General features: G+C 50.7%; 2 protein-coding genes across 12 annotated transcripts in view; one reads left to right on the top strand and one right to left on the bottom strand.

The window, feature by feature from the left end:
- The window catches only part of DUOX2 (dual oxidase 2), a 36,593-nt gene extending 34,265 nt beyond the window's left edge, over positions 1–2,328 (bottom strand). The window contains exons 1-3 of one of the 9 annotated variants that reach the window (XM_084776914.1): positions 2,234–2,298; positions 1,527–1,615; positions 1,237–1,400 (exon numbers count right to left, since the gene is read on the bottom strand). The gene's annotated coding sequence lies outside the window, so the exon portion shown is untranslated. The other 8 variants (XM_084776913.1, XM_084776909.1, XM_084776912.1 and 5 more) reach the window with 8 other exon arrangements.
- Positions 2,329–2,334: 6 nt separating this feature from the next.
- DUOX1 (dual oxidase 1) overlaps positions 2,335–14,461 on the top strand; it is a 35,317-nt gene continuing 23,190 nt past the window's right edge. The window contains exons 1-12 of one of the 3 annotated variants that reach the window (XM_084776903.1): positions 2,335–2,464; positions 4,441–4,549; positions 6,943–7,026; positions 7,415–7,579; positions 8,382–8,569; positions 8,742–8,943; positions 9,096–9,262; positions 9,659–9,719; positions 9,827–9,923; positions 11,928–12,018; positions 12,757–12,859; positions 13,066–13,238. In XM_084776903.1, coding sequence (XP_084633029.1) covers positions 4,492–4,549; positions 6,943–7,026; positions 7,415–7,579; positions 8,382–8,569; positions 8,742–8,943; positions 9,096–9,262; positions 9,659–9,719; positions 9,827–9,923; positions 11,928–12,018; positions 12,757–12,859; positions 13,066–13,238 — 1,389 coding nt within the window. In that variant the 5' untranslated portion in view covers positions 2,335–2,464; positions 4,441–4,491. Of the gene's footprint in view, positions 2,465–4,440; positions 4,550–6,942; positions 7,027–7,414; positions 7,613–8,381; positions 8,570–8,741; positions 8,944–9,095; positions 9,263–9,658; positions 9,720–9,826; positions 9,924–11,927; positions 12,019–12,756; positions 12,860–13,065; positions 13,239–14,461 lie in introns of all 3 variants that reach the window. The other 2 variants (XM_084776902.1, XM_084776904.1) reach the window with 2 other exon arrangements.

Raw genomic sequence — 14,461 nt, 5'->3', positions numbered from 1 at the left:
CGTCTTGGTCAGGATCACATATTCCTAGTATTCCCTGTGCTTATTTTAATGAGAGGCTATAAAAAGTTTTGTGAGCATGCCTCATCTCTATTAACAACATGATGTGTCAAAGAAACACCAACAAAAGGCTGTGTGTGTGTGTGTGTGTGTGTGTGTGTGTGTGTGTGTGTCTCAAGTACTGAAAGGACATTGTTCACTTATTTCCAGTTCTCCCAAAAGATAGATTAAGGACGACCAGAGCAAAGGAGAGCTGGTGAACACAGTTGGTCTTGCTTTGTCTCTTCCTTTAATAGTTGGTTTTTCACGACTTAGCTATTCCTTACCCTACACTGCCTGGCGTAGTGAGGCTGAATTTTCACGACTGATACTAATTTGGCTTCATTATTATGCTAACAGGGCCTCAGCAGGAGGAGATGAACTGCAATAAGAAAAGCGGCAGGAAATCTGCTTTTCCACCAAAGCCTGCGTTTCTCACGGGACTGTCTCTCCCTCTCAGGCTTTGACAAGTGGAGTCCGGCGGTAGAATTGGTTCTAATCTAGCAGGATCTCACATCAATGCTACTTTACCCCAGTCCCTGGGCTCACCACCATGACTGGCATACGCATGCGTTTCAGACTGATGAGCATAAGCAGCCACAAGACAGTCAACCACACACCTACCAACTTAAAACCACAGACGGACGAAGGGAGCAACCCGACTTTGTCATGCTTAGCAACACGGACACCTATAGTTTTTCATAGGGGCCCCGGTGATAAATCGGGCGCTTTCTCACTGAGAAGAGCCAATTCCTCCACTTTGGAGTTTGGCCTGGAGGGCCGCCTTTAAGTACTAAAAGGCTTTGCCCCGCGTTCAGTAGTATTTCGGATGGAGTTACCTAGCTCTTACCTGTAACAAGATGAAATGGGAACCCGCAGAGTGAGGACTGCTAGCTCCCTATGAAGGCAGCTTAGGTGGCGTGCCTAATTTGTCCAGCACTCTGATGTGTGTGATTCATGGCTAAGTAAAGCCCGTTAAAGTTTACAGCTCTGGCTGGCTAAAGGGAGTCCTTTTCCGGAACACCTAACCTAGTCCTCCTTCCTAAGGAAGGTAGAGATGTGTGTGTGTGTGTGTGTGTGTGTGTGTGTGTGTGTGTGTGTGTGTGTGTGGTGAGGGGTCGTGGTGCGGGTGGGGGGTGGGGTTCCTCAGTGATGGGCGCTAACGGGCTCAGGGATGGGGAACTGAGCAATTCAACTTACCCAGACTCCAGTTAAGAGAAATAAAGTTTCAGTGTCGTCAAATCTTGTGACTGTTGTAGCCTTAAGAAGTTCTCCTTCCTTGTCTTAATTTCTTGGCAAACTTTCTCCTTCGCAAATCCCCACTTGAGCTGAGTTGGGTTTGTGTAGACTCAAGAAGTGCGCCCCTAGGGGTTGGTACAGGAGTAGCAGCACTTCAAGGTCTGATCGCTGGGAAACTGCGGAGACTCCGGACCCACGCGCGATCCCTGGTTCCCTCTCTTCCTCTCTTTCAGATACTGTGTGCGTGGCACCTGGCGCTGATGATCGTCTCTTCCTTTGGGAACTCACAACGCTCCTGGTCGTGGGGATAGGGCCGGAACTGGATCCAGACGTTGAGGTCCTGTCACCAAAACCATGCGCTTTGTCCCGTCCAGAGTCTCTTCCAACTCTCCATTCTTCTAACTTAACTGCACACCAGGTTGTGACCTCACAAACCCGGCCTAGTGTCTTCCCCGCTTTCCATTTCAAATCATTCCAACTTTCTTGACCTTGGCACCACGCCCTCGGCTAGGGGACCGACTGGCGTGTTAGGACAGTGCTCCAGCGCCTGTGAACTCTGCCTCCACCCCGGAGACATCCCCCCGACCCCCACTATTCTCTACCCGTGCCTGCACCCCGGACAGCTATAATGAAACCTAGAGATGGCGAGACCTGAGAGGTCCCACCAGGAACCCTGGTACCCAGACTTACAGGCTTGGGGGACAGATGGATACCTTGCTTTGGCGCCAGATCTGATCTGTGGTTGGATGTTGGGTGATTATCTTTGCTTTAGAGCCCTGACCCCGACCGTGTGGCAAGGATCTGGGGACAGCTCTCCTGCCCTGTACCCTCTTTGTCTTCTACCCTCTTCCTCAGGCCCCTCCAACTTGCGGAGGGAGCTTGCCCTTCCTGCCTCCCAAACGGCCACACTTCCTGAACCCTAGACGACACCGCAGCCCTGCATCCTACACAGTCTCACCTTTCACGCTCTGGTCCCCTGAGAGCCTCCCGGCGGGTCCCCGCGCCGGCCTCTATCACGCCCTACTGTGCCCCGCCCCAGAGCTGGGACGCGCAGTCCGCTCTTCACCCCTGAGCCCCGCCCGCCCCGACTCAGAACTAGAGAAGCAGCCAGAACCGAGCGGGCTACTACGAACCAGGTGCCAGGCCGGAGCCAATCTGCAGTCCCAAGCTGGGGCGACCAGAGGCTAAGGTCAGATCCCACAGCGTTTCTCCAGGGTTCGTGAGAGAGGGTGCTCAGAGGGAGGGAGCTCCAGGGGACGCGACAGCGGGGAGGAAAGGAGCACTCACTGGTGGGCCTCCTTTTCTGCGGAACAGGAATTGTAGCCTCATGGACCTCTAATCTTTCCCCCCCCCCCCCCGAGGCTGAAAAGAACCCAGCTAAGGCATGAGCTCAGCACACGGAGGTTTTGAAAAACCAGGGTCGTCTGGTCCTGAGAATGTTGAGTGACCTAGTTTGTTTGAGCCTGGAGGGTTTCTTGGCACCAGCACATCATGCCAAGGGGAGACTTTGTTGGTCTTCAGAACACAGGCGTTACTCCGTGCTCTTCAGTCTTCAGATTGCAATCTCTGTGGCCTTAACTCATCTTATTCCCACCCCAGGGCGAACATAATCACTATTCTAAGACTTTGATCTGCGGGGGGTGGGGGGCAGGGCGGGGGTGCCGGGGATGGCCATGTGGAGCAAAACCCAGGTAGGCAGGCAGGCTTGTACTTTCCCTGATTCTGCCACTGCCTGGGGCTTCGTTGCCCTGCAGTTGTGCCTTCACGTCCAGATGGTTTGGGAAGTCCCCACAACCAAATGTCTGTGTAAATTGTTAAGGGCTACCTACCCACAGAGAGGTTATTAGCATGGCCGCTCTCCTTTCTAGTTTGCCCCCACAGGCTGACCTGAAAGCCACATTTGAGGGGTCCAGGTTCCTGAAGACTTGAGTGGGAGGGGAATAGGGAAACTCAACTCTCCAGAGCCTCCAGCTCTTCAGACACTACCCGTGGCCACTCCTGGAAGAACCCCGGGATAGATGGAATAGTGACTTGGGGACCTTGGCCGGCTGTGGTCTTTTTCATTTGTCTAGTAGGAGATAGAGAGGGATGAGGTCACTTCCTGGGTTCTCTCCTTTGACTGGATAGCCCACTCAGGAGCCCGGGTTTTCCCTGAGCACATGACTTTCACCATCCAACCTCCGATCTTCAGGCTGTCTTTAGGATATCTTCAGTGACATTTTTGCCAGAGGGGGTCCCAGCTTGAGTCTCCTGCTGCCTCTGTTTCCCTGTTGTCCTACGCGGGTTTGTGGGCCTGTGGAAGGAAGGAAAGCAGGGCTGAGACATTGCAGCAGCTGGAGAGGCATCCTCTTGAGTCTCCTCACGGCGGGGAGTCATGCCTGTGTGGAGTTCACATTTGCACCTGTCAGGCTGTTGGCTTCAGTTCAATCTCACCCTCACATGTCAGATTCTGATGCATTGTGCCGGGGAGCGAACAGCTCAAGCACATTCACCGCCATGGCTAGAAGTGGACCACAAGGGCTGGGTCAGAAAAAACATGGGTTACCTCAAGTCCCACAGAGCTCAGGCAGCAGACCTGAGATCTCAGCCTGCGTCTCTCAGCTCCCTCTTCCCAAGCCAGACTCTGGTAGTAGAGCAGACTGTGTGGGCCGCAGCTGGGCCAACGCAAGGGTGCTCAAGGAATACTCAGAAACTAACGTTCATAAGGGCAAGGGTGGCTCTGTTTTGTTCATCACTTACTCTCCAGAGCCTAGATCAGTTCTGTACACATACATCAGTTATTTGTTGAATGAATGAGGGACCTTCAGAGAGAGGGAGTCTCTTGTTCTCTTAGGGTTTTTGTTTGTTTGTTTGTTTTTTGGGTGTTTTTTTTTCAAGACAGGGTCTCTCTGTGTTAGCCTTGGCTGTCCTGGACTCGCTTTGCAGACCTGGCTGGCCTCAAACTCACACCAAAGCGTCTGCCTCTGCCTCCCCGCAAGTGCTGGAATTAAAGGCGTGCATCACCACGCCGGACTTTCTCTTGTTTTTTTGTTTGTTTGTTTTTAACTACTCAAGCAACGTGGTGGGCCCAACTCCACAGCCTTGATTCGTAGGGGCCCTGCAAAGGCCTCACCCTCCTCCTCTGGAATAGCGGGGGGCTCATTCTTCTATTCTCTGTTTTTCTAGGTCTCTGTTTTGAAGTATTCCAACACCTAGCCCCTCGTTACTGTTTTCTTCATGGGCTTCCACCCAGCTCTGGCCTGGATCCTCCTGGTTGGGACATTGACCTCTTTGGGTGAGTATAGAGAGGAGAAGGAGGTTGCATAGGGCCAGAGGGAGCAATGTCCCCTGGGCTTCTCCAAACATGTGTCGTGTATCATTTCTGTATCATCCAGAAGATATGATACCCTGCACATGCCAGGTGCTTGTTTCTAGCTGATGAACAAATGGACAGATAATAGAATGAAAGTGATTTCTTCTGGTATGGGGCCCTTTCTCTCTCCTCTGTCTTCTATCCTCCTTTATAAGGTAAGTTCTGACTTGAAACAGGAAAGACTGAGTAAACAATAAGGCAACATAGCATCTTGGGGGTAAAATTGAACTCCAAAGCTAAAAAGGACTCACCAGTGTTTTTAAAATAAAATTATCTGGGGCAGAGGAAATAACTCAGTGGTAGAACATCCACTAAAGCACATATGAGGCCCTGGGGTGTATTCTCGGTGCTGAAAATTTTAAAAAGCACAAAATAAAATACCCGCATCAGAACATGATATGACCCACAGCAATTCCAGACTTGGAAGTCTGAGAGCTTTGAGAATCTGTGGCGTTTCCCAGTAGTGCTCTGAAGAAGGAAGTGGACACATGACATTACAAGTTAGGTTTAAAAGAGCAGGTCTGTCCTGGTGTGGTGACACACACTTGCTATGACAGCAGAGGCAAGAGGATCAATAATTTAAGGTCATCCTCTGGTACATAGCGAGCTCAAGGTCAGCCTGGGCTACTTGAGACTGTCTCGAAACAAGCAAACACGAGCAAATCTTGAAAGTCGTTTGCATCATGGCTACCGATGGCAAGATAGCGATTTGGACCCTACACTTGTTCTCTCCACTACTCTCCCTTTCTGGGGCTTCATTTTTCTCTCCCAGGTCATGCCTCTTATCCCTAAGATGCACTCTCTCCCAAAAGGCCCTTCCTTGGCCAACTACCAGCTCATCTTACTTTAGAGGTCTTGTATGTGTGTGTGTGTCTGTCCTACTGTCACAGGTCCTTAGCCAGATTCAAATATCAGAGCTCAAGTCATTTTCTTTCCTGATGTGTCAGTGTGCGCACATGTGTGTGCAAGTGAGAGTGTACACAGCACCCACAGCTTGAAAATCCAGTCTTTGATCTAAGGACAATCAGAGGGGGCGACTCCTTTTTTCTGTTAGAGCCCTTTCTGCTGTTCTCTTAGGTGAACAGAGAAGTCTTCTAGCTGGTGGTGGTGGTGGTGGTGGCGGCGGCGGCAGTGGAGTGTGTGCGTGTGTGCGTGCGTGCGTGTGTGTGTGTGTGTGTGTGTGTGTGTGTGTGTGTTGTGTGTGTGTGGGGTCTGGCTGGTCACCTGACCTACTGATCAAGAAGATTCTAGACTCTGCCTTCTTGTCCTGCTTCCTCAGTCTCCTCCCCCACTCCCACCCCTGCCAACAGCTCAGTGTTCCTTCCTGGGCTGTGAGGTTTTTTTTTTTTTTTTTTGAAACAGAGTTTCTTTGTGTAGCCTTGGCTGTCCTGGACTCACTTGTAGACTAGGCAGGTCTCAAACTCACAAAGATCCACCTGCCTCTGCCTCCCAAGTGCTGGGATTAAAGGCGTGCGCCACCACGCCGGGCTCTGGACTTTCCAGTAGCATCATAAACAAGAATTAGGGTTGGAGAGGAGGCTCTGCAGTTAAGAGCACTAGCTGTCCAAAGGACTTGGGTTCAATTCCCAGTATAGACATAGCAGCTCACCACTGCCACTAACTCCAGATTCAAAGGAATCTTTCCCATCTTTCCCTGGCTCCTATGGACATCAGGCATGCATGAGGTATACAGTCATACACACAGGCAAAACACCCATACCCATGAAATAAATAAACCTTTAAAAGACCAGTGATGAAACGAGGGACAAGATGTCCTGAAGGAGGAAGGAGCAAGGTCATTTGCCAGATTAGTCCTTGGTCTCACCCAAGAAACTGGGAGGAGGACCAGAGGAGCAGCAGCACACCCCTGCCTTGGGGCTTTGCTCAGTGGGAAAGAGCCAAGCCCCCCTTCACATTCCCTGGTCCAGTGATGGGTCACAGAATGACTTGTCCTCCCCAGGTAATAGGGTGTGGCTGGCTCTTGTTCCTTGTTGCATTTGAGGGCTGGGGATGATATTTGTTCTGGCGTCTCTCCCAAGGACTTGAAGTGTGAGGAGAGCCCAAGCTTGTGCATCTTCTGCTGGGTTGCCCCTGTCCTCCCTCTCCACCGAGGCCATTTGTCAGCAGGCACTGGGTGGCTTAGAGAGTAGGCTTGAGTGTAGAAAGCACTTTGTCCTTTTCCCTCCTTCTATCCTTCCCCCTCCTTCTGCTCTTTCAAGTATCACAACCACAGAAGCCGTTCCCCATGGTTGCTCCTGCTTGGTCTCTTCTGCATGCGCCTGCCCAGCTGCCTCTTTCCCTTTATTTTCACACAGGCGCTCAGAACTCCATTTCTTGGGAAGTACAGCGACTTGATGGATGGTATAACAACCTTATGGAGCACAGATGGGGCAGCAAAGGTAGGCAAGGGTGAAGTCAGCTCAAGGGCCAGGGTGGTACCCGCCAGGGGAGAGTCAGGGTTGGCAAGTATCACTCCCCAAAGGCTGCCAGTATCTAAGACCTTAGGGTTCAAGGAATGGAAGGAAGGCAGAGAGAAGAGGTCAAAAATGCTCCCTGGAGTAGAACGGTTGCTAAGTAACCAAGAGTACTTGCTACTCTTTCAGGAGACCTGAGTTCAGATCCCAGCACCTCTTTCCAAAAGCTCCCATCATTTGCAACTCAAGGTCTGTGGGTTCTGATGCCTCTGATCTCTGCAGGCACATGCACTCACATTCACAGACAGAGAGATGCACACATGCTTGCACACACAATTGAAATCCATCCTTGTCTTTACCTCTCCTATGCCAGGTTCTCGGCTACAGCGCCTTGTTCCAGCCAGCTACGCAGATGGCGTGTACCAGCCCTTAAGAGAACCCCATCTCCCTAACCCCCGACACCTTAGCAACATGGTCATGAGAGGTCCAGCAGGGCAGCCCTCTCTTCGGAACCGTACAGTCCTGGGTGTCTTCTTTGGTGAGAACCTCAGTCTCTGGAGGAACGTAGCCGGTAGGGCTCAGTTGGATACCTCCGCGTCTAAGGAGTCGGGAGGGGGATGAGAAAAGATGTGATGGAGGATCAAAGGTGAGGATGAGAGATAGAAGAGGAAGCCATTAAAAAGGGTAAGAGTAAGGCAGATGCAGGGAGGACCCATGCTGAAGTGACCTTTGGCAGGGACATGGGTCTTCCTTGTGCTGGAAGAGGCTATGGAGGGAAGGAGAAGGGAATTCCTCCATTTGGGGCAAGGGCTGAGGTACAGACTGTGGGAGACTGTCCCTGGGACCCTGCTGCTCCTAGAACAGGCCGAGAGAAGGGTTGTGGCTACAGCAAAGAGAGGAATATTAGGGTGGTAGGGTGCCATCAGCTTAGTGACAAAGGCCTGGTCCTGTAGCAACGATGGCTCCTGCTGGCCGAGTCGGGCACCCATGCTGGATCCCATGTGACTTCCTGCTTGGCTGCAGGCCGCAAGGGAGGCTCCCAGCTGCATGTTGGAGCTGGTGCTGACAACTCTGCCTGCTGAAGCGTCATCTCTGAACACCTCCCAGTTACCAAGGAGAATGCCAAACTGACAATGACAACATCTTAGAGCAGGTGTAGGCACAGGCCAGCCAGGGGAGACAGAATTGGGAGGGGATGTGGAGGTCAGGGCTTGGACTTGCCCATAATAGGAGATGACTGTTCTGAAGCTTCGAGTTGGTTGAAGGACTCCCTCCATACCTGAGGCAGGGGAGAGCATGGCCCTCGGCTGGCCTAGCAATCCCGCCTGTGTTCTGGGCAGGTTACCACGTGCTCTCCGACCTGGTCAGTGTGGAAACGCCAGGATGTCCCGCAGAGTTCCTCAACATCCACATCCCTCGTGGGGATCCTGTCTTTGACCCCCAAAAGACCGGAGACGTGGTACTACCCTTTCAGAGGAGCCGCTGGGACCCCAAGACTGGACAAAGCCCCAGCAACCCCCGGGACCTGGTGAGGCCAGGCAGCTAAAGGCAGGAGGGCAGGCAGGCAAAAGGCAGTCTGCTGCTGGACTTGCTGGAGGCCTGGGGTCTAGCTGGGAAGCCTGGGTAGGGTGAGGCTCTCTCCTAACCTCGGGCTACCTTCCTGGCCCCCCTGACCCTGCTCACCAGCACATCCCCCACAGACCAACCAGGTGACCGGCTGGATGGATGGCAGCGCCATCTATGGCTCCTCTCACTCCTGGAGTGATGCACTGAGGAGCTTCTCTGGAGGACAGCTGGCTTCAGGGCCTGACCCTGCCTTCCCGAGGAACTCCCAAAACTCTCTGCTCATGTGGATGGCACCAGACCCCGCCACGGGGCAGGGTGGTCCCCAGGGGCTGTATGGTGAGCCTGCGGGAATCCCAGCAGGAGGGGCAGGGTTGGAAGCCCCAGGCTGCTGGGGGACCCTACTGGAGAAGGGGGTCTGCCTGTGGGTGTGGGCTCCCCTGACTCATGCTGTTGTCCATCTCCTGTCCTGCTTCCCCACATGGATGCAGCCTTCGGGGCCCAGCACGGGAACAGGGACCCCTTCCTGCAGGCCCTGGGCCTGCTGTGGTTTCGCTACCACAACCTGTGTGCTAGGAGGCTGGCACAGGAGCACCCTCACTGGGGGGATGAGGAGCTGTTCCAGCATGCTCGCAAGAGGGTCATTGCCACCTACCAGGTGAGTCATGATGCCCGCCCCGTGCTGACCTGTATGCAGGGTCCAAGGAGACTCTGCTTCCTGGGCAAAGCTTCCCTAGTCTGGGACAAGGCTGCTTCCCGATGTGCTCCTTTCCAGGAGGGCCCCTCTTTGGGGAAGGCTAATGTCTAGGGAAACTACTGCTGTCCATGACAGAGGCAAAGCTCGGTTTATGACAGATAATTTTCGGTTTGATCATTACATAGCATCTTCCTTTCCTCAGTATATTCTTTGACAAACTTAGCTCCTGATGCTTTTGCTCCCCCCCCCCCCCCCCCCCCCCAGGATCGGCCTTGATGGACATATGAGCCTTCCCTGGCCTCAGCTTCTTGCCTGGCTCAGTCTTACACACGTGACTTTTTATCTCTTTATCCTCAGAACATTGCCATGTATGAGTGGCTGCCCAGCTTCCTGAAGCAAACTCCCCCAGAGTATGCAGGTGAGGGATGGAGAGAGGAGGGCTGAGAAATTGCAAAGTATCCCTTAGAGAAAGGGTGGTAGGGTGGATTTAAAGCCGTAATGTGTCCACTTCTCCTTTTACGTCAGGATACCGTCCATTTCTGGACCCCAGCATCTCCCCAGAGTTTGTGGTGGCCTCTGAGCAGTTCTTCTCCACCATGGTGCCCCCTGGGGTCTACATGAGGTAGGAAAGGAAGCTCACAAGTTTGCGTTTGGACCTATGATTGATAAAAATCTGCCTCCAGGAGCCCTCAGGACAGGATTGTATTAATATATATATATATATATATATATATATATATATATATATATATTAGTTTGAAGCAGCTAGTTTCTAGAGAATATGGTGAAAATGGAGGAACAAGAAAAGTGTGTGTGTGTGTGTGTGTGTGTGTGTGTTTAATTGATCATTGTGCATGGTGCTGGTTGTCTGTAGTCCATGATCATATGCTTTGTTTGTATGTGTTTGGCCACTGCTTTATCAAGACAGGACTATGTGGCTCTGGTTGGCCAGGAGCTTGCCAGGATCCTCCTGCCATTGCCTCCCATGTAGCTTGATTACAGAAGCACACGCTTGCCTAATCAATAGAAATATGTCTATGTTCTTTTTAAAATGTGTGCATAGCTGGGCAGTGGTGGTGCACACCTTAAATCCTGGCACCTAGGAGGCAGAGACAGCCAGATCACTGAGTTTGAGGCCAGCCTGGTCTACAGAGTTCTAGGAGAGCCAAGTCCGCACAGGGGAACCCTGTCTCAAAAACAGCAACAAGAAAACGTGTGCATATAGTTGGTCGCAATGCCTCATGTCTCTCAAGTGGTCCCGCTTGCTGAGGACGCGGATGTGAGAGAAGGCCTTGCACTCAGCAAAGCAGTGTGCACAAAGCAGAAAAACTTAAAGAAAGAAAGAAAAGAAGAAGCTCATGTTTGTCGTCTCTAATCCCAGCACTTAAGAGATGGAGTCAGAGGAACAGGAGTTCAAGGTTATCCTCTGCTACACGAAGAATTAAAGGCCAGCCTGGGCTACTTGAGACCCTCTCTAAAAAAGATAGTACACATATTTATAAGTAACTATATATATATATATATATATATATATATATATATATATATATATATAATGATGTGTGTGTGTGTTCTACAGACAGTAAGCCCTTATATGTCAGGCTCCATATCTACTCAATCAACCTCAGATTTTAAGTACCTGGAAAAATTCCCTCTTTATTGATAATGTAGATGGTTTAGGATCATTCTTCCTGAAATAACAAAATCTAATGACTGTTTAGATAGCATTTGTGTTGTTATACTAAGTGTCATAAGGATGTGGGGTCTGGGAGATAGCTCAGTGGATAAAGTGCCTGGCACTCAAGCACAAGGACCCTAGTTCAAGAGTTCAATCTCTAGAACCCTGTAAAAAGACAGATATGGTGACGCAGGCTTGTGATTCCAATGCTTAGAAGGCAGAGACAGGTAGATCCCTTGGGCTGGCTGGTTTGTCAGCCCAGCCTAAATTTTAAGTCCCAGATCCCAATAAGAGACCCTCAAAACAAACAAACAAACAAACAAACAAACAAGCCAAGGTAGAAAACTTCCAAGGATTGACATCTGAGAATAACCTTTAGACTCTACATGTATGCGTACACACATACATGCAAACCCACACATGCACCTGCACCTATATCACTCATGAATGTGTGCACAGACATATATCCGAAGACGCAGAGATTACTTAAACTGTATGGGCTGGTGGCATAGATTATAGGCAAATATTATGCCATTTTACATAAAGAACATATGCGGATGCATCAGTGGTTTTACTATTTATCAGGGTCCTAGAACCAGTCTCCAGTGGCTACCAAAGGATCCCTGTGTGTGAGACTGCTAGTCTCTCTCTCTCTCTCTCTCTCTCTCTCTCTCTCTCTCTCTCTCTCTCTCTCTCTCTCTCTCTCTCTGTGTGTGTGTGTGTGTGTGTGTGTGTGTGTGTGTGTGTTCTTATCCACATAGAGAGGATGTGGATAGAATTTTCAGACGTTTGGTCAGATGGGAGGTAGGACCCTTCTAACAGGTGCCTTGGTTACACAGCAAATGAGGAAGGCCTGGGACTCCTGGCTGAAATCTGACAAAAGATGACCTAATACTTGACAGTAGGACCCTGTGGCCTCAGTAACCACTCTTGATCCTTGCATTTTAGGAACTCCAGTTGCCACTTCCAGGGAATTGCCAATCACAACGCAAGTTTCTCTGGAGCTCTCCGGGTCTGCAACAGCTACTGGAGCCGAGAGGTCAGGGTTGGAGACACGTAGTGTGTGTGTGTGTGTGTGTGTGTGTGTGTGTGTGTGTGTGTGTGTTTATGTATGTGTGTGTGTTGTATGTGTATATGTCTGAGTGTGTGGAGAACTGGACAATAGGGCTGAAGTAGACAGCTTGGATGGGCTGGAGTGAAGGGAAAAGCTTGGCTTGCGGTCAAAAGCCAGTCCCTTATCCTCACCTAAGGGCTCTGTATGAGAGACTGGGGGGTAAGAGGGGGAGGAAACTGTGTGTCAGGCGTGGCTCCACATTTTTACTGTTCTTCTAGTGTATCTCTTCTCCCTTGACAACACTGGGTCCCTGGAGATTTTGGAGCACTCAGCCATGTTATCCCTCCCAGACAATTGCTGGACCCTGGAGTATATACACCCCTAGCCTGGGTCTCTCTTCTAGTAAAAAGTTCAGACAGGTCCTATGGCATTTCCAGGATCACAGAGCAAAAACGAGCGTCTAGATGCTCTGGTGCCCTTGCCAATCATACTGTCAAATCTCCGAAGAGACAATAAATGTTTATAAATCCTCTGTGCTCCAACACGTCACCTTTGGGTGGGGATATCATTTACCCTGAGCGAGGAATTAACCCTGAGGTTGAGAAATGTTCTCCAGAGCAAAGAACATGGCAGGCTCAAGGATGCGGCAGATGTGGCACAGGGAACCAGGCTGCCCAACCTCTGGTCCCATTAGCCTCGTCTCTCTTCTCCCCACTCCTTAAGCACCCCAACCTACAAAGTGCTGAAGACGTGGATGCACTGCTGCTGGGCATGGTCTCTCAGGTCGCTGAGAGAGAGGACCATGTGGTGGTTGAGGATGTGCAAGGTGAGCCAGAGGCTATCCCAGCAGGCTGTGAACTTCTGACCCTGGGAGGATATACAGCTGGACCTTCAGAGGCAGGCAGGGAGTTCTCAAGGCTGAGCTTCTGATCCACTGATCATGGTTCCTCGTGGGGTTGATTGGAGTGGTCTGGGATGGAGTTGCATTGGCAGACCTCAACTTCCTCCAACCCTTTAGTCTTTCTTTTTCAGATTTCTGGCCTGGGCCATTGAAGTATTCCCGTACAGACTACCTGGCCAGCTGCCTGCAGAGAGGTCGGGATCTAGGCCTGCCTTCTTACACCAAAGCCAGGGAGGCACTGGGACTGTCTCCCATTTCTCACTGGCGGGACATCAACCCTGCACTCTCGAGGAGCAATGGCACTGTGAGGAAGGGTCAGGACCCAGAGAGCCAAGTGGGAGGGCCTGGGCACACTGTTCCCAAACAGAAAAGATGGACAGTAAAACATGGGTACCAGAGACACACTTGGTGAGCGGGCAAGACTCAAGTAGGTCACTTTCAATCTTGTGCACCAAAATAAGAGATTCCAAGTCCAGCAGGATTTGACTTTGACTCTGAAGGCCCAGGTCCAACAGATATGCCAGGCACGTACTTGGTAGGCATTGTTTTTGTTACTCTTAACAGTCCCAGAGTGGGTAGTGCAGGTCCTTGGCTTAGGGACAGCTACGTTTCTCTGTATTGCTGTTCCAGCCGCCTTCACCCTAAGTTAGCTGTTATACTCTGAGCTGTCGCCTGTGGGCAAATGGCATTGCCTGCTCATCAATAGACCAAGTTTGCTTGCCTTACCACTTTGGCACAGTCATCTTGGCACACTCACTTAGGCATAGAGGTGTTTCCACAATTGTGTGCATTGTAGAGTTACTGTAAAAAAAAAAATCAAAAGCTTATTATAAGGAAGTGCTATGTCCAGCCTGCTGTCTCATGGCTATAGTTCTAGGAATTGGGATGACAGAAGCAGGAGGTTCAAGAGTTCAAGTCCAGCAAGTTCCAAGCTGGTCCAGGCTACAGTAGACCCTGTCTCAAGAAATACTCTCCTCGGGGCTGGAGAGATGGCTCAGTGGTTAAGAGCACCACCTGCTCTTCCAAAGGTTCTGAGTTCAATTCCCAGTAACCACATGGTGGTTCACAACCATCTGTAATGTCATGTGATGCCCTCTTCTGGCCTGCAGGTGTGCATGCAGGCAGAATACTGTATACATAATGAATAAATCTTTAAAAAAGAAAGAATGAAAGAAATACTCTCCTCGCCCCTCCCTAAAAGTAATGTATACAGTGGTCTCACAAACTTTGTTGAATCTACATAAAAGTAGGAATCATGCGACAAATCAAGAGTAACAGGTCTTGGCCTCAGCAAGGTGTCACTGGAATTAAGCTGGTACTTAGAATACAGGAGCCTGCAAGATGGCTTGGCTGGTAAAGGGACTTGCGGCTACCCTTGACAACCCGAGATTGATCCCCAGGATCCTCATGGGAAGAGGGGTAACCAATTCCTGAAAGTTGTCATCTGATCTCTACATATGCATCATAGTGCATTCACACACACTCTCACACACCTTACATACATACACACACCTTACACACACCTTA

The sequence above is a fragment of the Acomys minous genome (genome assembly GCF_964271855.1).
Source record: "Acomys minous genome assembly, chromosome: 3".
NCBI lineage: Eukaryota > Metazoa > Chordata > Mammalia > Rodentia > Muridae > Acomys > Acomys minous.
This window is presented reverse-complemented; position numbering and strand designations above follow the sequence as displayed.